The sequence below is a fragment of the Vulpes lagopus genome, chromosome 7 (genome assembly GCF_018345385.1).
Source record: "Vulpes lagopus strain Blue_001 chromosome 7, ASM1834538v1, whole genome shotgun sequence".
Lineage (NCBI taxonomy): Eukaryota > Metazoa > Chordata > Mammalia > Carnivora > Canidae > Vulpes > Vulpes lagopus.
This window is the reverse complement of record NC_054830.1, coordinates 106,403,259-106,427,163: the sequence shown is the minus strand read 5'-3', so window position 1 is coordinate 106,427,163 and position 23,905 is coordinate 106,403,259. Positions and strand designations below refer to the sequence as shown.

The window sequence follows — 23,905 nt, the reverse complement described above, 5'->3', positions numbered from 1 at the left end:
GGGGAATCTTTAAGCCTTTCAGCCTAGTGTGGGCAAGGCAGGAGGAGGGCCTGGCGCTGGGGGCTGGTAGGTCAGCACGGAGCCTGGAGGCCTGCGAGGACCCCAGCCGGAGCTTGGAACCCCAGCCAGAGGAGCGAGCGGCGCGAGGCGGGCCGGCGCCGAGGGTCAGAGGCGCATGCCCGGTGGCGGCAGGTGCGGGGCGCGCCGGCCTCCCCTTTAAGAGCCGCCGCCGCCCACGGCCCCGCTGCGGCAGAGACCTCCCCTTTAACCGCCGCGGCTCCCCGCTCCGCGGCCCCCGCGGCGGCTGCTGCTGCGGCTGCTGCTGCTCCTGCGGCTCCCGCCGCCGCCGCCACCTGCATCCTCGGCCCGGGCCCCGCGCCCCGCGCCCCGCCGGCCCCGCCATGGTGTCCTGGATCATCTCTCGGCTGGTGGTGTGAGTGCGGCGGCGGGGTGGGGGCGGGGGGCGGGGGGCGGGGGCCTGGACCGAGCCTCCGCGGCTCGGACAGCGGAGTCACCTAAAGGCGCGTCGTCCCCACCTGGGCCCGGAGCCGGGACCGGCGGGGATGTTGGCGGGGCCGCCGCGCGCCTGGCTTCCCACCCCTTTTATTTTTCTCCTCTTCGTGTGCCCTCGCCCCCCTGCATCCCGGCGCCGGCGTGGCCTGTTGAGGGGGTGGCGGTGCCCTCCCCCACCTAGCGGGTCTGGCCCCTGCAGGGAGCGGCTGGTGGCGGGGAGCGGGGCAGGGCCGGAGCTGGCGGCCTTGGCCTCCGCCCTCTTCCCTGGGTCGGGAGCCGGAGAGGAGGGAGAGGAGGGCACGTGCCCCGGGGCCCGGGGCGGGGGTGGGGGTGGGGGGGTGTTACATCTGGGTGCTGGGAAGCAGGGATGCTGAGGACACAGTGTGGGAGGTACCCGGGAGAGGACATGTGGGCCCAGCCAGGATCTGCGGGAGCCACGGGGGCAGTTGGTAGCCTTCATTGCGCTGCCAGCCGCCCCCAGGCCCCAGCAGGGAAGCCCCCACGTCCCACACCCTGCCCGCAGGAGTCCCCCACCCCACCCCCCACCTCCACAGGTCAGTTGGGCCGTGTCCTGTCCCTACGAGGCCGGTCCGGGAGAACAGGCAAACACCTGCACATTGTCCTAGGGCTGGGCCTGGCAGGGCCTTTGCGATGGCCTCAGCCCCCCTCCCTGTGGGGGACTGGCACCCCAGGATTTTTCCCCCCCTCGTGCCTTCCTCCCATCCAGTGCCGCCATGTGCTTGCTCTGGCTCCTCTGGACCCAGCAAGGTCTCCCTCCGTCCTCCCCAGCCCAGCCCAGAGGGAATCCCTCCTACATCCTGTGGCCTTCTGAGTGGCAGCTTCTCTCTTACCTGGATGAGCTTCCTGGGGCCTCATTCCTCCTCTTCCCACACCTGTGTCCTGTGTATGGCCTCTGAGGAGTTTGCTACCAGCTTGTACTCCAGCCAGGGCCTCCGCTGAGCTGGGTCCCGAGGCTCTTACATGGGGTGATCAACCTTTGTGCCCCCCCAGGGCCAGAGGGCCACAGAGGTGCCTCTGGCCGCCACATAGATTGCCCCGATAGGTGGCGTCATGTTCCGGATGGACCCGGCCCTGCCCAGCCTGGCTCTGAGATAGGAAGTAGAGGTTCAGGGCAGATGGGTGACAATGAGCACAGCATCTGGAGAAGGAAGACATTGGTGGCAATGACCAGACCCCCCCCTTCCCCCCATGATAGGTTTATGTACAGTCAACGATCGTGGCTAAAGAGACCACATTGGATGCTGTGGGCTCTGGGTCTTTCTACACCTAAGGGGTAGAGACAACCTGAACAGTGGAGGGGAAGAGCCAGCACTCTAACCAGCTGGGGGCCCACATGCTTGTGTATCACCTAAGGCACCACTGTGACCATGATCACTGACCTGAGGTCATCAATCTAGCTGATGTGGCACTCTGGAGTTCTGTCCTTCTCCCCTTACCTACCCAGGGACTGACTGATGGAGAGCTGGGAGGGAGAGGCCACTGCTCTTGGCCGAGGGGACCAGTAACCCTGCCTGCCTCCCTAGGCTCATCTTTGGCACCTTGTACCCAGCCTACTCTTCCTACAAGGCCGTGAAGACAAAAAACGTGAAGGAATATGTAAGTTTGTGACACTTCATCCCCCACCCTCCTACGTGGTGTAGGTAGGGGCAGACGGAGGGTCACAGCACAGACAGTAGTAACTATAGCTGCGCTTAAGCACTCATCAGACCCTGCCTCCAGGAGGCTCCTCTGTGTCCCTTTCCCCTGGCCCTGCTGTGATCCACAGGCACAGTGGAAGCCCTGAGTGTCCCTCCCACCTCCAGCATGGTTGGCAAGCAGTCTCGGGGGCCCTGGGTGTTCCCCTGAGGCCCCAGCTCACGCCGCCCTCTGTACCTGTAGGTAAAGTGGATGATGTACTGGATCGTCTTTGCCTTCTTCACCACAGCTGAGACGCTCACGGATATTGTGCTTTCCTGGTGAGATCCAGCATCCCTGCCCCACACCTCTGGACCCAGGGTTTAAACTCTCTACCCCATCTGCCAAACGGAAGATGGAGACCTGGGGTGGAGTACCCCTGCAGTTCCCTGGGGTCCCAAATGTTCCCCTCCCCTCCACAGGCCCGGCTTGATCAGTAGACTAAGAGACATAGCCCCGCCTTTCTTTCTGGTGACAGCCGAAGTACCGCCACAGAAATCAGGAAACCTCCTTCTGCCAGCCGTACTGTGTGGCCTGGGGCAGGTTATAGCTTTTTGGGGCTCAGTTTCCCTGTTTGTAAAGTAGGATTCAGTCTTAACAACACCCGATGCTGGTATTTCAGAGCACCACTAGGCTACATTGGGAGCACTCACAGGACAGAGAATGCCTTCAATAACTGTATGTATATTCATAGCGGGAGCTCAAAAAATGTTTATCGAGTGAGCAAATGCCTCTTGGAAGAGAGGACTAACAAAGCACAGAACATTGTAAGACAAAAAAAAAAAAAGAACATTGTAAGACAAAGAGAGTTTTATGGAAGGTAGAAGACAAAGGATGATGGCATTCGTAGACTGTAAGGGCCTGTGGCCTTTGAGAAAAATAATTTTAGCACAGTTGAAGTTCTAATTTCTTCAGGTTAGAAAAGAATACTGGGTTAGAAATCAAGGACAGTGAGCATAAATGCTTCTTGACATGAAGGCAAAACTTTGTGAGGATGTAGGAGGCACAAAGGAGTCTGGGGCCTGAGGAGAAGGAGCCGGGAATGGACAACCATCCTTAAGAGCAAGAGGCGTGTCCTGACTGTCGGGACGGGATGGGGTCCAGAGCACAGCTGGAGAAGCCTCAGTCTTCCTCATGGGAAGCTGGGCAAGCTGGGTGGGAAAGGCCTGGAAGCTTGGGGTGGGGGGCAGGGTGCCCACCCTAGGACAGAAGAGTGGGGCCCTCTGTCAGGGGGCAGGGGGCCCAGAGTGCTGAGGTTCCTGCCAGGGGCACATCTCACCCTCTCAGCTGAGCCCCCCTTCCCCTGGGGGTTAGAAACGCCCGGGCGCCTGAACCTTGTGGGGACCGCAGTACAGAAGGAACGAGGGGCTGTAGCCGAGGGCCCGCAGGCACTAGCACACCGCCCAAGTCCCTATCCCAGGCTCCGCCGCTCGCCTCTGTCCCACCAACAGGTTCCCCTTCTACTTCGAGCTCAAGATTGCCTTCGTGATATGGCTGCTGTCCCCTTACACCAAGGGCTCCAGTGTGCTCTACCGCAAGTTCGTGCATCCCACGCTGTCCAACAAGGAGAAGGTGTGCCCCCATTTCCTGCCACAGGCCAGGGCAGCTCTCCCTGGGGCACCTGGAATCCGGAGGCAGGACCTGGGCCTTTGTCCAGGTGGGGGTCGGGGCAGGGTGGGGCCTGGCCAGCCAGGCCTGCCCCTCACCACCTACTCCTTCTCCACCACCACCACCCCTGGCCCCCAGGAGATCGACGAGTACATCACACAGGCCCGAGACAAGAGCTACGAGACCATGATGAGGGTGGGCAAGAGGGGCCTAAACCTGGCTGCCAATGCTGCAGTCACTGCCGCTGCCAAGGTGAGGTGGGCACACCGGCCTCTGGGCCCCCAACTCTGCTCACCCGGGCCCCTGGCCAAGCCCCTCTGCCCCACCCTGTGCACCCCCTCCCGACCCTCACCCCCCCACCCCCCCACCCCCGCCATCTGTGGTGCTGTGATGCTCTGGGGCTTGTGCAGCTCAGGGTTCCAGGCCCGGCGCCCCTCCAGCTAAGTGACTTCCGTGCCCCGGGCCAGTTTCCTCATGTGTCCCAAGGGGAAGGGACAGCCCCAGCCTGTCACTGCTGCCATGGGACTGAGTGAGGACAGTGCAAGGAAAGCATGGAGCTCCATGGTGACACTGTCTCCACCTGCCCTGCCCCCGGTTCTCCCGGTGCGTGGTGGTGACCCCAGGGCCAAGGGGTGCTGTCAGAGAAGCTCCGAAGCTTCAGCATGCAGGACCTGACCCTGATCCGGGACGAGGATGCGCTGCCCCTGCAGGGGCCCGACAGCCGACTGAGACCCCACCCCGGCAGCCTCCTGGACACCATCGAGGACCTGGGTACAGGCGGGGCCCAGTGCCGGGCACAGGGAGGGACAGCCACGAGGGCTAGGGGCCAGGGTAGACAGCCACCAGACCCGTGCTCTCCTTTCCTCCCCCAAAGCAGATGACCCTGCCCTGAGTTTGCGGTCGAGCAGCAGCCAGGCTGACCCCCGCACAGAGGCCTCCGAGGATGATATGGGGGACAAGGCCCCTAAGCGGGTCAAACCTGTCAAAAAAGTGCCCAAAGCTGAGGTAAGAGCCCAGGCCAGGGCTTGAGGACGTGGGAGGCGATGTGGCCCTGGGCTGGGCCCTCTGACTTCTCCCTCTGTCCCACAGCCCCTGGCTTCCAAGACACTGAAGACTCGGCCCAAGAAGAAGACACCTGGTGGGGGTGACTTGGCCTGAGGTCCTGAGCCACAGGCCGCAGAGCCCCTGCTCCACACTGTGCCAGGAGCCCACATGTCTCAGGCCCCGGCGCCCCTCAGATGGCTGTTTCTGGTGCCTGCCCAGTGACCATGCCTCTGGAAAGACTTGGAGTCGAAGAGGGGGTCCACTGTGGGGGTGGAGAGTAGAGGCTGGAGGAGCTGCCGAGGACTGAGCCACCTGCGCAGGTGGGGTCCTCCGAGCCCATGTCGCTCTCCTCCCTGCTTCAGGCCTGCCCCACCCGCCCAGTGCCTTGCTGAGGACCATGGCCACCCCCTTACTGCGGCCCTAACATGCCCCACCGCTCTCCCTGGGGTGGGGGTGGGGCAGTCCCAGCCCCAAATGGCCTGTGGTGGGTCTGAAGGCAGCTGGGACAGCAGGACGGGGTGGGGAGGCTTCTGAGAACCCGGCCAAGGGCTCCTGGCCACAGCTGTGAGTGGAGGCCAGGTGGGAGCTTCAGCTGGGGCCGTGGGTAGGACTCTAGGGCTGCGTGCTATCCATGCCCACTAGACGGAAGCAGGTTCTGGGGCTGTGCGTGTGTGTGTGCGTGTGTGCGTTTGCGTGTGCATTTCTGGGTCTAGGGCTGGGGGTGTGGGGTAAAGGACTTTCCCTTCTGCACTGACTACCCCTCACCCTAAGCCCCAGCTGGCCCCCCTCATGGCTTTCAGGCCTCCCTCCTCCTGTTGGGACCCTCAGGAGCCCAGCCCAGCCCTGCATGGGACTCTGGGGGCCTCTGCCCTCCTCTGCCCTGAGGCCCTGTGGCCTCCTCCCACCCCCACCCGCCCCAGCCCATGGCAGCTGGAGAAGCCTCTGCTGAGCCAGCCCCTTTCCTCCCGACCTGGGGCCCAATTTCCTTTGCCCCAGAGTCCTCCTCCTGTGCCAAGCAAATGGGGCCCTGTGTGAGCGGATGCTCAGGAGCCCAGCCTTTGCCCCATGCTCTTCCCAGCTTCTGTAGTGGTTCAGTCAGGGCCAGGAGGCATGTGCGAAGGACAAATGTGGGAGCCAAAGGGCTTCAACTCTGGAAAGGGGGTGCCCACTGGACCTCTGGCACTGGATGAGCCAATAAACCAGATTCCCGCGGCCTCTCTGCCTGGTTCTTGCCCCTCAGTTGGCGGGGGACCAGGACCTCGGGTGAAGAGCAGGGCCCAGCCGTAGGAGAGAGAGACTGGGAGCCCTGGAGTCCTGCTCCCCAAGATAAGTAGGCTTCCGCTGCTTCAGTCTGCGAAAGTGGTTTGGAAGCTCAACATATGGCCAGGGAGGGGGGGGCCCCTAGGTGGCTCGGTCGGTCAACTGGGTGGGTGACTCTTGAATTAGGCTCAGGTCCTGGGATCAGGCCCTGCTCCATGGGGAGCCTGCTTCAGGATTCTCTCTTTCCCTCTGCCCCTGCCCCGCTCGTGTGCACTCAAGTGCGCTCACTCTCTCCTGCAAATAAATCTTGGGGCCCCTGGGTGGCTCAGCAGTTGAACACCTGTCTTTGGCTCAGGGTGTGATCCCAGGAGTCCCAGGATCAAGTCCCAAATTGGGCTCCCTGCACGGAGCCTGCTTCTCCCTCAGCCTGTGGTCTCTGCCTCTCTCTGTGTGTCTCTCATGAATAAATAAATAAAATCTTAAATAACTAAGTAAATAAACAAATAAATATTTTTTAAAAAAACACAGCCACCAGGAGAATAGGGGACCAGGACTTGAGGGCTAAAAGCCCCAACCCTCAAGGTTGTCTTGTCCCTCAGAATCCTGAGGCCTCCTCCCCCAGTGGACCTTCTTCTGGCAAAGTGCCAGTGAAAGCTCTGAGGACAAGGACCCCCATGAGGCTCCTAGGGAAGAAAGGACAGGATTTGGGGGCTTCTGGGCAAGGGCTGGGGGTTGGATGGCCACAATGCCCAGAAAGGCTAGAGACTGTTGGCAGGGAGATGGTGGACTGAGGGAAGAGGTGATGACGGGGAGCAGCCTCGGGGTGCATGTGTAACCTGGCAACAGGAGGACAGGGGACCAAAGGCTGTGGCACCAGGAGGGAAGATGTAAGCCCAGGACAGCGAGGCAGGGTAGGAGGAAATAAAGAGGGAGGCTGCAGAGGAAGGGGCCTCAGTCCTTGATGGGGAGCCAAGGCCATGGGCCAAGGGAAGGGGGAGCATGGCCAGGAGTGAGGGGCCAGGCACTGCCCTGTGGAGGGAGGTGAGGAGGCAGCCCCCCAGCGGGCACAGGGCAGTGGGGACCCGGCCCTGGCTCTGGGCCCCGAGGTCCAAGGAATGCCCTGATTGCAGATGTTCCTCTCTCTTCCCGGCATCACAGGGGTAGGTTCTCCCACCGGGCTTGTGACACAGAAGCCTCACATTACAGTGGATGTGAGGAGGGAAACATCCTTGTCACCTTCCCCGAGTCCTCCAGACCTCGGAGGAAGGTCATTCCCTTCACCATTGGCCTCTGAGTAAATTGGCCCCTTCCACTCTCCCTTCCAAAGGAGAGGATGTATCGGGGTGGAATTCAGGGGAAAGACTCCCTTGTTCTAGAAAGCTCTCTGGAGAGTAAGATGCCGCAGTCTCATGCTAGCAGCTGCCATATGGCCGGGAAACCAGGGTTGGGCCTCCCTAACCTAAAGCCGGCTTGCTGCAGAGTACACACATGCACACATGCGCCCACACACCCACACACAACCATGGGCCTGGTGGCCAAGGAGGTCACTGCCAGTCCCCCATGCCAGGCTCCCCAGGCACATCTGGGTTTCTCTGTGTCAACAGGAACATGCTCAGTTTTCCAGGCTCCTTGGTCCGTTGCTATGGAAACATTCAGGCAGTCTCCTAGAGCTCGGCTTAGGGCCTGGGACCTGTGGTACAGGAAAGGAGAGGAGGGTGGAAGGTGGCAAAAGATATAGGCAAAGACTCCTGGGAGGGGCTGGTGGGACACATTTGGATCTAGGTGACATCCTGCCGTCTCATCCTGCTGTCTCATTCCTTGGGACCACCTGCCTTATGCCCTCTGCCTCAGTAGGACCCCTAGGCCAGGGCATGGGGAAGCAGTGTGAGAACTGAGGCCAGAGCCATGTGGAAGTGGCTTGATTATGGCCGGGGTCCCCAGTGGGCATAGGGGACGTCGGATTGGGGGTGGGAGTTGAGGTCTGGCCCTGCGTCCCATGCTCAGATCATCTTGGGAACACCACACGGCCCTCCAGGCCTCAGGTCCCTGGACAGAGTGTCCTCCGGGCTGGAGCTGCCTCAGCTGGCTCCCCCTCCCTTTCTTGGGTGTGTCCCACACCCTGAGAACCTGCTGAAAATGGGATTTCCAGGCTGTGACGTCAGAGGAAAGCCGGCAGCTCCAGCCTGTGCTAGCCCTTCTCCAATCAACGGAGCTGAGCCCAGTCCTGCTTGGCCTGGAGGAAGGAGGGCTGATGGGGAGCCAGGGGCTGGAGACTCTGGGCCTGGCAGCGTCAGTGCATCCATGACAATGGGGAAAAACTGCAACCAGGAGATGCAGGCCAAAGGCACTGCTGGCTTCCCATTGCCTGAAATCTCAGCCAGTTCGTGGTCGTTTCCCTCCCAAATCTCTCCACTTTCCCCTCTCTACGCTGAGTCAGGCCTGCCTGGCGGGGGAGGGCCCCTCAAGTATGGAAGCCTTTGAGTTCTGCCCAAGAACGTGTCCCACACTCAGGCAGGAGGCAGAGATGAACACGGAGGGGGGCGGCCTGCAAGGAAGGAAAGGCCCACCAGGTGGCGCGGCTCACTCTCACTATGGCTTCCCCACCCCTGAGGGGAGCACCACTTCCCACAGCCCACCTGGGGTCTGGTGAGCAGAGTGCCTCATACCCCGCTCCCTGGGGTTGGAGGCTCCTGAAGAGAACAGCCTTGCAGGTGCATGGAACCACCTATGATTTCCTAAGCCCAGCCTGTGTGCCCACCCCCTGCACACTCCCCAGGGGACGGTCAGCCCCAAAGGGCAGATCCTCCCTCTACAAGAGGAAGTAGAGGAGTTGCCAAGATGATTTTGGAAGCACCCTGCAGTCCAAGGGACCCAACAGAGGTGTCTGAAATGGCATCCAGAGGGGCTCCTGGAGCTAATGTCAAAGTCACGTGAAGAGAAGGACCTGAGAGGTGGCACGGGATAGGACCCTTGGGAGGGGCAGGCTAGGCCCAGAGAGGGAGAAGCCCACCTGGCTGCAGGACCGTCTGGATACGATCTCCCTGATGGCCATAGTGGTGGTCCCAGGCCTGCCCCAGGTTTTACTATTCCCCCCACCTTCCCTTATTTTCATCTGGGGCACTGCCAGATTCAAAAAGGAGAGGAATTGCTTCTCAGCCTTTGGCTAAGATCAAGTTTAAAAAAGGAAAGGGGAAAAAAAGACCCTAATTTCCAAAAGCTGGAATCCCACTTTTGCAAGAGCCGAGGTTGGGGCTCCTTAGTGACCTACTCTTCCCTGACCTCTTTCCCAAATGGACCCCACTCCTAATGAATTACCATCTCCTTTTGTCCCAGCCAGCTGAGTGATCAATAAATAATGCACCCTGAAATATTGATGGCAAGTTTTACACGAGCATCCCTTACTGTGCCTGTCATTGGGGAACTAGAGCTGACAGGGAAATGCATGGCCCCAGAGAACCCTCTCCCGTCTCTGCCAACAGAGGGTCTGTCTCTGCCAAGATTTCAACCTATTCCCATGCCAGCCAGGAAAGGTCCCCCAGACACCCAGCCAGCAAGCTCCAACCTGGGGAGACTCAGGTGAGCTAGGCCAAGCAGAGACCCTTCTTGGTACTTTTGTCTCCAGACAAAGCGATCCCATTTCCTCTGTTCCATGTCCATCTGGGACCCACCAGCTCCTGCTCTCTGAGTGGCAGCTCGGAAGGAGACCTGCTGGTCCTCTGTCCTCCAGATTGCCTGCTTAGAGCATGAGCAGCAGGGACACGCATGTTCCCAGACTTCTCTGGGTTTGCTCTCTCTGGAAGAAGGGGAGGAGAGAAGAGGAGCAGGTGAAAGTTCTCGAGCTCACCCGGTGCCAGTGCCCTTCCCTGGGAGAAGCCAGGCACACTCAGGCCTCGTGCCCAGGTGGGGCACACTTCAAGCCTCAGCTCAGCTGCCACCCCCTGCCCCCTCCTACCTGATGATCCCTGTGGCGCCTGGCTCTCCCTCCTGCCACCTCTCCCTGCTTGGTCCCTGCTGCCACCCCAGCAGACCCCAAGCCAGGATGTCGGTGATGTTCTCCAGCTGCACTACAGTGCCCCAGCATCTAGTAGGGGGCCTGGCACACAATAAACCCTCGGTACAGTTTCGTGGAATGTTCACATGAGGACCCCACAGCATTCGTCCACTCGTGAGGAAGCACCAGCCTCTAAATCTGGGAGTCTCTGTGCTGGGCTGTCTGCCTGCACCTGAGGACGGCATCTGCCCCGATGGGCTTCCTCCCTGCTCTGCCTCCCCCTGCATGTGCTCCTGCTCACTTGCTCTCCTTTCTCTCTCACACACGCAGATGGGAGTCAGCGTTCCAGCCACATTCAGTTCTCACTTTAATTCAAAAGCTAAATTGGGAAGAAGAGCAGCTTCACACTCCCAATTTAGCCTGGGAGAGAAAAAGGGAGACAGCCTGGATTTGCCAGCAAAAGGAGAAAGCTGGGTGTGGGGTAGGGGAGTGGTGGCAAACGTACCCAGAGCTGAGGGAAGACAATGAAACCCTCACCACCCAGCTCCTAAAAATAAACCATCCATCGCTATGACCCCAGAGTGACCCCTATTAAGCCTCTTTCCCACACAAGTGCAGCCATTCAGGGCATTACTCCAGCCAGGGTAGGATTAGGGGAGGCAGATTGTGGTCATTAAAACTATGAAAAGAGGGAGATGCTGCTGCTTTGGTCAGAGGTAGGACAAAATCGCGAAGTCCTTCTTAAATCTAACTTCAATCCCTCTGGTGATGGCTGGTAGATGATGAATGAAAGCAGAGTCCAGGGATGCTTGCCCACTAATATTCACAGCAGCGTTATTCACGGTAGTCGAAAGGGGGAAGCGGTCCAAGTGTCCACCAACAGAAGAAAGGGTAAACAAAGTGGTGCATCCATACAGTGGAATATTACTCAGCCTTAGGGGGGGAGTGGGATTCTGACACATGAATGTGTCAACATGTCACTACAACAGGGATGAACCTCAGAAACATTACGCTCAGTGAGACAAGGCGGTCAAAGAAGGACAAGTGTCAGAATTCCATTCATACGAGGTGCCACGAACCGACAAATTCACGGAGACAGAAACTACAACAGAGGGTATAGAAGCTGGTGCCAGGGGGCAGGATGGAGGGGCTTGGCTTCGTGGGTACAGAGTTTCCGTCTGGGGTGATGAAAAAGTTCTGGAGTCGGATGGCAGTGATGGTTGCACGACATTGTGAATGTATTTAATGCTACTGAATTGTACACTTAAAAATGATTAAAATGAAAAAAAAAAAAAAGACTACAGTGGTGGGGTGCCTGGCTGGCTAAGGTGGTGGAGTATGCACCCGCCTCTTATCTCCTCTGTTCAAGCCCCGGGTTGGGGTATAGAGCTTACTTAAAAAATTAAAAAAAAAATTTTAAAAAAGGTCAGAAAAATGGTTAAAATGGTAAATATTATGGTTTGTATATTTTATCACAATATATATATTTTTAAAGACACTGAGTCCAATGTCAGTTTGAAGACTCAGTCATCCTGCCATGACGGCTCTTCTCTGAGGCTTGGCCAGGGAGCAACTGAGCCCTTGAGGTTCCAGTGATCCCTTCCTTTGCTGACAGGAACAGAAGAGCTGCTTCTGCCTGGGGTACAGAATCCCCCTGTGGACAGTCCTCCCAATAAAGACTTATTTATCTATTTTTTTAAAGATTTATTTATTTATTTATTTATTTATTTATTTATTTATTTCTTTATGATAGACATAGAGAGAGAGAGAGGCAGAGACACAGGCAGAGGGAGAAGCAGGCTCCATGCCGGGAGCCCGACGCAGGACTCAATCCCGGGACTCCAGGATCGCGCCCTGGGCCAAAGGCAGGCGCCAAACCGCTAAGCCACCCAGGGATCCCCTATTTTTTTTGAGAGAGAGAGAGACAGAGCCAGCTCCCAAGTCGGGGCAGCTGGAATAGAGGGAGAGAATCTTCCAGCAGACTCCCCACCGAGCGCACAGCCCGCTGATCCTATGGCCCTGAGACTATGACCTGAGCCAAAACCAGAAGCCAGCTGCTCGCTTGACTGACGGAGCCGCCCCGACGCCCCATCCCAGGACAGGAGCTAACTCTTCCTATCTCATATCTCCTCTTGTCAGTGTGATAATTGATAATCGATAATCAGGAGGGAATCTCTTCTTCCTCCTGTATTCCAGCCTCCCCTTCAGTGGCTCATTTTGACTTTACCCTAAACAGAGTTCCCACCCAGGTAGAGTGGCAGGGGGTGGCTGGACGAGGAGAAAGGGAAGACCTTGCAGCCAGTCGCTCCCCCTGGCCCCCCGGTTGCCACTGCACCGAGGGCAGGGTGCATCTTTGGGCCGAGCTGCTGGCCCGTGAGTCCGGGTATCCAGGTGTCCGGCGTTCGTTCCCTGCCTCTGGCCAGAGGCCCCTGCAGGCACGTGGGCAGCCAGAGCCGAGGCCCCAGGCCTCACCCTGTTCTGTGTGACGGCGGGCTTCCGGCTGCTGTCACACCTGGACTCCGTGCCCGGCCTCCTGCCCGATGGCCAGGTGGCTGTCCCAGGTCCTGGGGAGCACATCAGCCATGGGGGTCAGAGGAGTTCCCGCAGTCCCTGCTTCCTCTACCACAGCACACTTCCCACTGCTGCCACTGCCTGTTTATTTGTCTGCCTCCCTCACCAGCCCATGACCTGCAAACAGGGAATCACCTTCTTACCTCTCTTCTTATCTGTAATGCCTAGAGGAGCAGATGTTTCATAAGTGACTGTTGAAATGACCTTTCACTATAGGCCAAACCCTATGTGACTTGACTGGAGAACCCCTAGGGGGTGAAAGCTTTGTCCAGTGCATTCTGGGGCCCCAGGAAACACGTGGCTCTTGGCACAAGCTAGGTTTCAGCCCAGAGGTTCTGAAGCCAGACTATCTGGATTGGAATCCTGGCCACCCCACCACCTGGCTCTGAACTTAATCCAGCCTCCCACCCTCTCTGAGCCCCTTCCTCATTATTGAAGTGGGGGTGACAATGGCCCCTATGTCACTAGGCGTTGTGAAGACAAGCGCCCATCCAATGTTTAGCACAGAGCCTGTCACGTTGTAAGTGTGTCTGGGGGTGGGGAGGGGGCAGAGAGTGCATTGAGAGACCAAGGAAAATCAGAAGAAACATGCACCCTCCGCTGATTGCTGCATCCTGGTGTGTGTGTGGGGGGGTGAGGCCAGCACTACAGTGGGGTAACCCCAGGGGGCGGCCTGGCTCCTGCTGCCCTCCCCCTCCCAGCAGGTCTGCAGAGTCCGAGCTCACCCACCATGAAGCTGAGCGCCCCGGCGCTGGGATGGGCGGTGGTGAGGGGCCAGAAATAACCACTGTTGCTATTCCTGCTTTTCTAGGCTGGATGGGAACGCTGCCTTTCTCATCTAAAGGCTGCTCTAGACTTCCTGCACATCAGTGGGCTCTTATGTAACACTCCCCTCCCTCTGCCTGCCCAACGAGCTTCCAGAGATTTCTGCAGCCAGCTTTGCTGCACACTCAGCTGGGGGTGGGGGTAGCAAAGAAGGCACCACAGGCCACATCTTCCTGGGCCTGGGACAGGGGTCACATGGCACAAGGTCAAAAGACTGATGTCCGAGGATGCCAACCTCTTTCTGCATCTGCTCATTAAATCCGGGGCAGAAAGGACGCAGAGGCCTGAGTGTTCACCCACTGCCTCCTCCCTTAACAGATGCTCTGGGCCACCTCCCCAGGGCTCTGCACTGGAGGCCTAACCTAACTCTGGCGCATGACCCTTTAGGCTGACTCTGAGGACAGCAACCCAGACCCTGACTCTTTTAGGCAGATCCCCCAACCTTAACCAAATCCTCCATGGTCTGTCCCTGCAGCTCCTGGATCCATCAGAGCAGGTCAGGTTCCCTCGTCAGAGCCCCGGGACCCCTTCTGCCTCAGGCCTCAGCGTCACTTTCCATGGGCCCTCCTCAGAACCGGTGAGTCTCCACCCACCCTAGGCCTCGGGGTTGGCGTCTGGAACCCAGTTTCCCCATCTGTAGCTGGAGCACCTGAGATGGCCTCATACTCCAGCACTCAGGGGTGATTTTCTCTGTTGTCTCCTGCAGTCATCCTTCCTGCCTGTGCCTCCTCTTCTGTCATCGCACCTCTACCCCACCCCGACCCCTACCCTGCACCAGACCCGGCCTCTTCTAGGGTTTCTCCTCACCCCTCACAGCCCTTTGCAGGGTGGGAACAGCGCTGTCCCAGGACAGACTGAAGGCCTGGCCCTCCCTACTTCCGGCGGAGCCCCTCAGCTACTGGAAAGAGTGACAGGCAGCCCTACAGAACTGAAGGGAGAGTCACTTCCTGAGCCCCAGGCTGGCCACAGAGGAGGCAAACCGCGATCTGAGCAGCACATGTGGGTGCTGACGTAGCCGGGGCTGGGGAGGAGGAAGTGGCAATGGAAAAAGGGGCTTGTTTTTCTCTGAGAGCTGCAGGCTGCTCAGCCATGGCTCGAGTTTCTGAGGTTCCCACTGGCTTTCACCTGGAGCCTCATCTGCCATGGGCAAGCTTCATTCTGCTCTCACCTCTGACCCTTCGCCTGTCCTGTTTTCAAGGAAGACTGCAGACAGCAGCTCAGACCTGGATACCCACCAAGCACCTCTCGTCTCTCCCAGGTCTTCTGGCACCCATCCCCAGAGGGCCAGGTGTGAGAGCCCTGGACTCATCCCAAATGCCCCTTCGAGTTCTATGGGCACTCAGGCCAGGTCCAGAAGTGGCTCTTCCTCACCCTCCAATCTTCCTTAAAGTCTTTCCTTTGGGCACCAGGCTGGTTGTCAGTCACTAGGTAGGGACTCAATACCCCCCCCCCCCCACCTGAGATCTGGCTCCTGGGGAGGGGCACCATTCTTTTCATCCTGTCTCCTCCCCTTTCAGTCCCCCAGTCACAGCAAAGGAGCATGTGCCATCGGCCAAAAGATAGACCAGAGGATGACCTAGCTGCCTCCAGCCCTATGGCTAAGAAGGCAGGTCTAGGGATAACCCACCCAGGGAGGAGGTCCAAGGCACTGGTTTCCCAGTCATGGAGAGGGCTAAGGTCTGGGTAGTGTGTAGGGGCTTGGAGCCAGCTCCTCTCACTGTTCCTATGGAAGTTGTCTTCGGGGCATACACCATGAAGCAGAGCAGGGCTGTGAAGGCCACCTCCTGTCCTGCAAGAGCTGTAGAGGGCAGAAGGAGACGAGGGTAGAGGCCTACAGGTCATCCTATCTCATAGCCCACACCTCAACCAGAGGCCCTAAACGTCAGACCATGGCCTTCTCTTTCCTGAGGTCTTGATGCCACTGTCCCCTTTGCCTGGAATGCCCTCCCCTCACCGTCCCCTCCCCTCACCTCCTCTAGGGTAGCATTGGTTTCCTGTCATCCTTCATGTCTCCACATAAATTTCATCTCTTCTGAGACGCCTTCCCTCACCTCTCTAGTACGCTATACTCCCCATAATCTGAAATCATTTTTATTTACGTATCTGTTTACTTAGACACAAGTATCCCAATGAATGGCAGTTTCCAAGAGGGCAAAACTATACTTCTTCACTGCAGAATTCCCAAGACTTAGCACTGCTTCTGATACAAGCAGTGGCCAATAAGCCCTTTTTATGAAGAAGAAGAAGAAGAAAAAGAAGACAGAAGAAGAAAGAAGAAAGAAGAAAGAAAGAAGAAAGAAGAAAGAAGAAAGAAGAAAGAAGAAAGAAGAAGAAGAAGAAGAAGAAGAAGAAGAAGAAGAAGAAGAAGAAGAAGAAAAGAATGCTTTACTCAAACCTACTTCCTACTATCTCCCCCTTGGAACCCTCTCAACTCCAGCCCATTTTTTTCCAGACAGACCACACAAGGACTGTCCTGGCCTCCCTACCCTCAACCCTGGCCTGAAACTGCTTCACTTCCTCACCACAAAATTTGGTCCTTCTCATGTTCTCTCTCCTCCAAAATCTCATCATCCCTGCCCCCTTCCCTGGAACCTCTCCCTCCTCTTATCTTCTATGTTCTTCAGCATAACTGACATTTGGTGGCTAACAGGACAACTTCCTATTCTTGATTCTCTTGCAACATGGAATTCGGTCTTCCTTCTACCCAACTGTAAGCTCCTTAGAGGCAGGGGCCGATGCCCTGGGCCTTCCCAGGCCCTGCCCACAGAAAGTCTTAAGAAAAATTCTTTGTTGTTGTGGATAATGAGTGTATTAATCAGAAACTGTTGGGTTGTAACAGAAACTGAAACGAACCCATTCTATTAAATCACAAAGGAATGCATTGGACTGCATAACTAAAAAGCCCAGGTTGTATCCAAAAACTTATTATCTGCAAGGAGATACCTTCTATGTTTTTCTTCCATTGCCTTCTTGTTCAGGTAGGCTTTGCAGTCCAAGGCAAGATGGCCTCCAGGCTTACATTCCATTGGCTTAGTAGGAGAAAATTGCCCTTTTTCAAGAGTTCCAGAAATATCCCAGAAGTGCTTCTCACTGGCTTGGTTTGGATCATATGCCCATCCTGACTCAACCGCTGTGGCTAGGGATCTGGAATGCTTGAGACTGGAGCATCCTAGATGGATGTCTACATGTGAGTGACATACCCACTCCTAGATCTGGGTTGGGGTTATCTTCCTCTAACCACATGCACTGGACTGGTTCCCCAAGGAAATCACTGGCTAGGAGCTATTATGAAAAGAAAGGGGAATTGATATTGCATATGCAAAACAAAAGATGCAGACTATAAGGATTCTCAGCATCCAGCTTCAGCAAGAACCTGAAAGGTCATTTTGCATATTAGAATCAGAAGGGAATTGGTTTTGCTTTGGCTGGGGTTGGGAGATGTGCTCTTGGGATCTGGGCAGCTTCCCGGCAACAGAAATAGGTTCTTAGGATGAGGAACCCACTCAGTTCTGGTACTCACAAGTTCAGAAAAAATCTGATTCCAGTGCTCTAGGGTTAAATCTCCCCCCCTCCCCCCCAGAGTTCTACAGGTGATTTTAGTTAAACCAGCAGGGTTGAAAAATTCTGCTCTGGGAAATGATGTTCTACTTCAGCAAGAAAGATTCAGATTAGCTCTTCAGGACAATGTCCCCTGTGATAGAATTGGAATGTTTCTCCCTCTCTGTACCTCTTTTCAGAAAAGGGTCCCTGGAGTTTACTTGGAGGCTGAAGATGGGTGGGTGAATTTCCTGAAAATAACAATAGCCAGTGTCTATTGAATAGCAATTGCAAGGTAGGCACTGTGCTTTAGGGACTTCAGAGAATCTATCTAAGTTTCAGTTTTTTCACAGCAATCCTCCCACTTGGGTACCAATAACATTAGCTCTATTTTACAGTTGAAGAAAGCAATATACAAAAAGCCTAGGCAAGATACCCCACCAGGGAGTGGCAAAAGGGGCATGGAGATCCAAGACCATCTGACCCTGGCTGGCGGGAGGCCTCGGAGAGGTGCATCACTCATGCTCCTAAAGAAAAACTCCGGTGGGCGGTGGGAGTGGGCCCCCCACCCCACCCTAGGCTTTTGGGTTGGGGAGTTCAGACTTGAGGGCAGACAGGGTTCATTGCTAGATTCCTTAAATAGATTTTTATACGAAAATGTTATGTGTATCTCTGCCTGTGCGTGCGGGTAGGGAATACAGAGGAATGAAGTCCAAGAGTTGTGCCCCCCCCCCCCAATTTAACTCCCCTGACTCAGACCAGTTTGGGTTCGGAGACCCCAGCCCCAACCCCCTTCTGTCCCAGTGTCCTCAGCACTCCCCTTCCACACACATACTTTCGGAAGTAAATTCACCAAAACAACACCTCCCCTGGACTCAAAGAACAGGAACCTTCCCCCTCGGAATCCCTGTTTGCTTTGCGGTGCACCCTTGAATGCGGGGGGTGGGGATGGGGCCGAGGGGCTTCCCCGTCACGTCCGACTCCGCGGAGACCCGCAGAACTGGTTCCCGCCTGCCCCCCGGGCCCCCGCGCCCCGGTTCCCCGCCCGGCTCGGGGAGGGCAGCGTCATCGCGCGCGCAGTCCGGGCGCCTCGGCGGCGGCGGCGGCGGCGGCGGCGGCGGCGGCGGCGGCGGCGGCGGCGGCTCCCCGGGGGCTGCGGGGACAGCCCGGGCTGCGGCGCCTGCTCAGTTCGCGCTCACTGCGTCGGAGGCTCCCCTGGCCTGGCTCGGTGCCCGGCACCAGTCGGGGGGGAGGGGGGGCGGGGAGGCGGCGGAAGAGCCCGCTCGGCCCCGGGCCCGGGGCTCCGAGCTGCAGAGGGGGCCTCCAGGGGGCAGCACCAGGCCGCCAAGCGGGCTTCTCGGCGCTGGCCTGGAGGGGTCCCCGCACAGCCCGCAGGGAAGCCCCGTTTTCCGACGGCCGCGCTGCCCGCCCCGCCTCCACTGCTTCCGGAGAAGGTGGGAAAGTCTCCCCCCCGCACAAGGACCGCCAGCTCCCGGCTGAGGAGCAGGCGGCCCACCACGACGCAAAGGGACGTAGGGGATCACCTGGCGGGTATTTTCCCAGCCTCAGTTTCCCCGATGACACCTGGGAAGGCAGGGTGCCAACGGTCAAGGCCGAGGGGTCACGCTCCGCCTCTCCTGGGCGGCCTCTGCCCCGGCGAGCCAGTCCCTCCTCCCCTTAGCTCCCGCCCCGCTCCCACGGTCCCAGAGGTGGGCGGGAGGGCCCGGGATGACGGTGGCAGAACCCCGGCCCGACTCGCCCTCGCCCCCGCCCCGGGCGCGGGCTTCCCCAGGCCAGTCCCCGCGGGGGAACCGCCTGAGCCGCGGTGCTCCTAGCGCTCGGCGCCCCGAGACCTCCACCTGGGCGTCCCCAGCTCCTGCGCACGTTCGGGCTCCCGGCTTGGAGCCCGGGAGGAGGGAGGGAGCCAGGGAGCAGCCAGCAACGACCCGGAAACGCCATATAAGGAGCAGGAAGGATCCCCCGCCGGAACAACCCTTATTTGGGCAGCGCCTTATTTGGAACGGCCCGATATGGCCCGGCCGCTTCCGGCTCCGGGAGGAGGGGAGAAGGCGGAGGGAAGAGGCGGGGGCAATGCTGGGAACTCCGGAGCAGCCCGGGCCGGGGAGCCCGCAGCGGAGGCCCGAGCCCTAGGCTTTCTCGAGGCCGGGGCGCCCCGGGTGCAGGAGTCGGCGAGGGCGCCGGGGTGCGGGACCGCGGTGCTCACCGATCTCGGGTAGGGGGCTTCACGTCACTCCGGGTCCTCCCGGCCGGTCTTGCCATATTAGGGCTTCCTGCTTCCCATATATGGCCATGTACGTCACGACGGAGGCGGACCCGTGGCGCTCCAGACCCTTCAAATAGAGGCGGATCCGGGGAGTCGCGAGAGATCCCAGCGCGCAGAACTTGGGGAGCCGCCGCCGCCGCCAGCCGCCGCCGCCAGCTTCCGCCGCCGCAGGACCGGCCCCTGCCCCAGCCCCGGTAGCAGCGCCGCGTCCACACCGGCCGGCGGCGAGGGCGAGCCTGGAGGCCCCACCTGCCCTGGCCACAGTGTGCCCTGCGTCCCGCATGTGACCCGGCCAGGCCCCCGAGAGTGTGTCCCCCGCAGCCGCGGCTCCGGGCTGCGCCCACCCGCCCCAACACTAGCTCTCCAGCCCGCCCGTCCGGGATGGCCGCGGCCAAGGCCGAGATGCAGCTGATGTCTCCGCTGCAGATCTCCGACCCGTTCGGCTCCTTTCCTCACTCGCCCACCATGGACAACTATCCCAAGCTGGAGGAGATGATGCTGCTGAGCAATGGGGCTCCCCAGTTCCTCGGTGCAGCCGGGGCCTCGGAGGGCAGCGGCGGTAGCAGCAGCAGCGGCAGCGGGGGCGGTGGAGGTGGAGGGGGCGGCAGCGGCGGCAGCGGCGGCAGCGCCTTCAACCCTCAGGGGGAGGCGGGCGAGCAGCCCTACGAGCACCTGACCGCAGGTAAGCGGTGGCCTACGCCGAGGATTAGCCCCTTCGCCACCAGCCCGGCGACCAGTCAGTCCTTCCCCCGCCGCCTGGCAGCGCCCCCCTTCCGCGCAGCAGCGTTCCCGGACCTGTGGGGTGCAAGCGGGGCTTCCCTTTCCGTCCTCGGGGGCAAGTGTTGGCGAGATACCTGCGGACGTCCGCCCTCGCCCTCGCCCTCGCCCTCGCCCTCGCCCTCGCCCCCCTCGCCCCCAGCGGTGCGCAGGCGAGCAGGCTCCTGTCGGGCTGCGTGGGTGGGTGGAGGTGGGGGAGGGCTTGTTTTGAAGAGCGGGGCTGCGCCCCCTTTTCTCCAGACGGGCTGGCGTTTCCTGCCGCCTGCCCCGGGGGAGGGCGGTGGTGCGGGCCGGGGACGACCCGGCAGCCCGGGGTCGGGGCGCTGGCGGGGATCCCTGCGTGGCGCAGCCGCCGCTGCGGAGCGCCGTGCGCTGCAGTGGAGGGGGATTCTCCGTGTTTGCGTCAGCTGTTGTCGAAATGGGCTCTGCCGCCGAGCGGGGCCGGGAACACTGCAATCTGCCGCTATCAATTATTAACCAGCTCGCGAGCCCGCGGTGGCCAGCCTGGCCTCTTGCCTGGCAGCTCGGGTCCTCCGCGGCCTCCGGTGAGTGCTCTCCAGTAACCAGGCCTCCCTCCTCTCTCTGCCTCTCCCATCAGAGTCTTTTCCCGACATCTCTCTGAATAACGAGAAGGTTCTGGTGGAGACCAGTTACCCCAGCCAAACCACGCGGCTGCCGCCCATCACCTACACTGGCCGCTTCTCTCTGGAGCCTGCACCCAACAGCGGCAACACCTTGTGGCCAGAGCCCCTCTTCAGCCTGGTCAGCGGCCTCGTGAGCATGACCAACCCACCGGCCACCTCGTCTTCGGCGCCGTCTCCAGCAGCCTCCTCCTCCTCCTCCGCCTCTCAGAGCCCACCCCTGAGCTGTGCCGTCCAGTCCAACGACAGCAGCCCCATTTACTCGGCGGCGCCCACCTTCCCCACGCCTAACAGTGACATCTTCCCGGAGCCGCAGAGCCAGGCCTTCCCGGGCTCCACGGGCGCCGCGCTCCAGTACCCGCCTCCCACCTACCCTGCGGCCAAGGGTGGCTTCCAGGTCCCCATGATCCCTGACTACCTGTTTCCACAACAGCAGGGCGACCTGGGCCTGGGCACCCCCGACCAGAAGCCCTTCCAAGGCCTGGAGGGCCGTACCCAGCAGCCTTCGCTCACTCCGTTGTCTACCATCAAGGCCTTTGCCACGCAGTCGGGCTCCCAGGACTTGAAGGCCCTCAACACCACTTACCAGTCCCAGCTCATCAAGCCCAGCCGCATGCGCAAGTACCCCAACCGGCCCAGCAAGACGCCCCCCCACGAACGCCCATATGCCTGCCCGGTGGAGTCCTGCGACCGTCGCTTCTCCCGCTCCGATGAGCTCACGCGCCACATCCGCATCCACACCGGCCAGAAGCCCTTCCAGTGTCGCATCTGCATGCGCAACTTCAGCCGCAGTGACCATCTCACCACCCACATCCGCACCCACACGGGCGAGAAGCCCTTCGCCTGCGACATCTGTGGGAGAAAGTTTGCCAGGAGCGATGAGCGCAAGAGGCATACCAAGATCCACTTAAGGCAAAAGGACAAAAAAGCAGACAAAGGTGTTGTGGCCTCCTCAGCTGCCACCTCCCTCTCTTCCTACCCGTCCCAGGTGGCTACCTCCTACACGTCCCCGGTTACTACCTCTTATCCCTCCCCAGCCACCACCTCCTATCCGTCACCTGTACCCACCTCCTACTCCTCTCCCGGTTCCTCAACCTACCCATCCCCTGTGCACAGTGGCTTCCCCTCACCCTCAGTGGCCACCACATACTCTTCCGTCCCCCCTGCTTTCCCGGCCCAAGTCAGCAGCTTCCCTTCCTCGGCTGTCACCAACTCCTTCAGCGCCTCTGCAGGGCTTTCGGACATGACAACAACCTTTTCTCCCAGGACAATTGAAATCTGCTGAAGGGAAAGGAGAAACCAGGGAAAAGAGAAAGAAACACAAGAGACTTAAGAGACAGGAGGAGGAGATGGCCACAGGAGGGGGTTCCTCTAGGTGAGATGGAGGTTCTCAGAGCCAAATCCTCCCCCTCTACTCCACCCCAGGGCTGGTGTGGAAGGTCTGTTGGCCTGCAATCCTTTCTGCCCACTTGCCCTTCCTCTGCAGTTCCTACTGCCTGTGACTTCAGCTGCCTGAAACAGCCATGTCCAAGTTCTTCACCTCTATCCAAAGAACTTGATTTGCATGGATTTTGGATATATCATTTCAGTATCATCTCCATCGTATGCCTGACCCCCCTGCTCCCTTCGATGCTAGAAAATCAAGTTGGCAAAAATGGGGTTTGGGCTCCTCAGAGCCCAGCCCTGCACCCTTGTACAGTGTCTGTGCCATGGATTTTGTTTTTCTTGGGGTACTCTTGATGTGAAGATAATTTGCATATTCTATTGTATTATTTGGAATTAGGTCCTTTGGGGGGAAAAAAAAAAAAGAAAAGCCAAGCAAACCAACGGTGATCCTTTATTTTGTGATGATGCTGTGACGATTAAGTTTGAAGCTTTTTTTGAAACAGCAGTCCTTGGTATTAATCAGAGCATGTGTCAGAGTGACGTTCCGTTAACTTTTTGTAAATAGTGCCCGACTGTACTCTCACACGTGACAAAATATGGTTTGGTTTTTCTTCTTTTTTTTTGAAAGTGTTCTTTTTTTCCGTCCTTTTGGTTTAAAAAGTTTCACGTCTTGGTGCCTTTTGTGTGATGCGCCTTGCTGACAGCTTGACATGTGCAATTGTGAGGGATGTGCTCACCTCTAGCCTTAAGGGGGGCAGGGAGTGACGATTCGGGGGAGGCTTTGGGAGCAAAATAAGGAAGAGGGCTGAGCTAAGCCTCGGCTCTCCAGAATGTAAGAAAACAAAATTTAAAACAAAATCTGAACTCTCAAAAGTCTATTTTTTTAACTGAAAATGTAAATTTATAAATATATTCAGGAGTTGGAATGTTGTAGTTACCTACTGAGTAGGCGGCGATTTTTGTATGTTATGAACATGCAGTTCATTATTTTGTGGTTTTATTTTACTTTGTACTTGTGTTTGCTTAAACAAAGTGACTGTTTGGCTTATAAACACATTGAATGCGCTTTATTGCCCATGGGATATGTGGTGTATATCCTTCAGAAAAATTAAAAAGAAAATAAAATAGCTGCGGTTGGGTGCGTGTTTCCTGGGTTGGGGGCGGGGGCCCTTTTGCCATCTTTTTTTTTTTAAAGATGATTTTATTTATTTATTAGAGTGCAATGGGGAGGGGCAGGGAAAGAGTCTTAGGCGGACTCCTCACAGAATCCCATGGAAAGCTCCATGAGGGAGTTGGAGGTGGGGCGTGAGCTTGAGGCTCCATCTGACGATGGGAGATCAGGACCTGAGCTGAAACCAAGAGTGTCGCTTAACCAACTGTGCCACCCAGGGCCCCCACTTTTGCCATCTTTATTGAAGGCTTTGAAGGGCTTTTACAGTCAGGGAAAGTTCTTTTTTTTTTTTTTTTAATTTATTTATGATAGTCACAGAGAGAGAGAGAGAGAGAGAGGCAGAGACATAGGCAGAGGGAGAAGCAGGCTCCATGCACCGGGAGCCTGACGTGGGATTCGATCCCGGGTCTCCAGGATCGCGCCCTGGGCCAAAGGCAGGCGCTAAACCGCTGTGCCACCCAGGGATCCCTTTTTTTTTTTTAAGTGATCTCTGCACTCAACATGGGACCCAAACTTAACAACGGGGAGATCAAAGGTCCTGTGCTCTACTGAGCCAGCCAGGCACCCCCAAGACAGGGAAATTCCATTCAGAGTCCTAGCTG

At 58.2% G+C, this 23,905-nt stretch overlaps 2 protein-coding genes across 4 annotated transcripts; both read left to right on the top strand.

Annotated features, from left to right (window-relative positions):
• The first annotated feature begins 278 nt into the window (after positions 1 to 278).
• On the top strand, positions 279 to 6,073 carry REEP2 (receptor accessory protein 2). Of its 3 annotated transcripts, none has more exons than XM_041760389.1 (8): positions 279 to 433; positions 2,058 to 2,130; positions 2,413 to 2,489; positions 3,660 to 3,780; positions 3,955 to 4,068; positions 4,440 to 4,587; positions 4,694 to 4,821; positions 4,906 to 6,073. In XM_041760389.1, exons 1-8 carry the CDS (start codon positions 402 to 404, stop codon positions 4,972 to 4,974), a joined length of 762 nt encoding a protein of 253 aa, XP_041616323.1. In that variant the 5' UTR covers positions 279 to 401; the 3' UTR covers positions 4,975 to 6,073. The 3 variants fall into 3 exon arrangements, with proteins under 3 accessions (XP_041616323.1, XP_041616321.1, XP_041616324.1); XM_041760387.1 differs by having other exon boundaries at positions 4,691 to 4,821; XM_041760390.1 differs by having other exon boundaries at positions 301 to 433; positions 1,979 to 2,130; positions 4,691 to 4,821.
• Positions 6,074 to 19,434: 13,361 nt separating this feature from the next.
• EGR1 (early growth response 1) lies at positions 19,435 to 23,261 on the top strand. The gene is made up of 2 exons (XM_041764234.1): positions 19,435 to 20,010; positions 20,704 to 23,261. The coding sequence occupies exons 1-2, from the start codon at positions 19,710 to 19,712 to the stop codon at positions 22,029 to 22,031; spliced, it is 1,629 nt and encodes a 542-aa protein (XP_041620168.1). The 5' UTR covers positions 19,435 to 19,709; the 3' UTR covers positions 22,032 to 23,261.
• Positions 23,262 to 23,905: the final 644 nt, after the last annotated feature.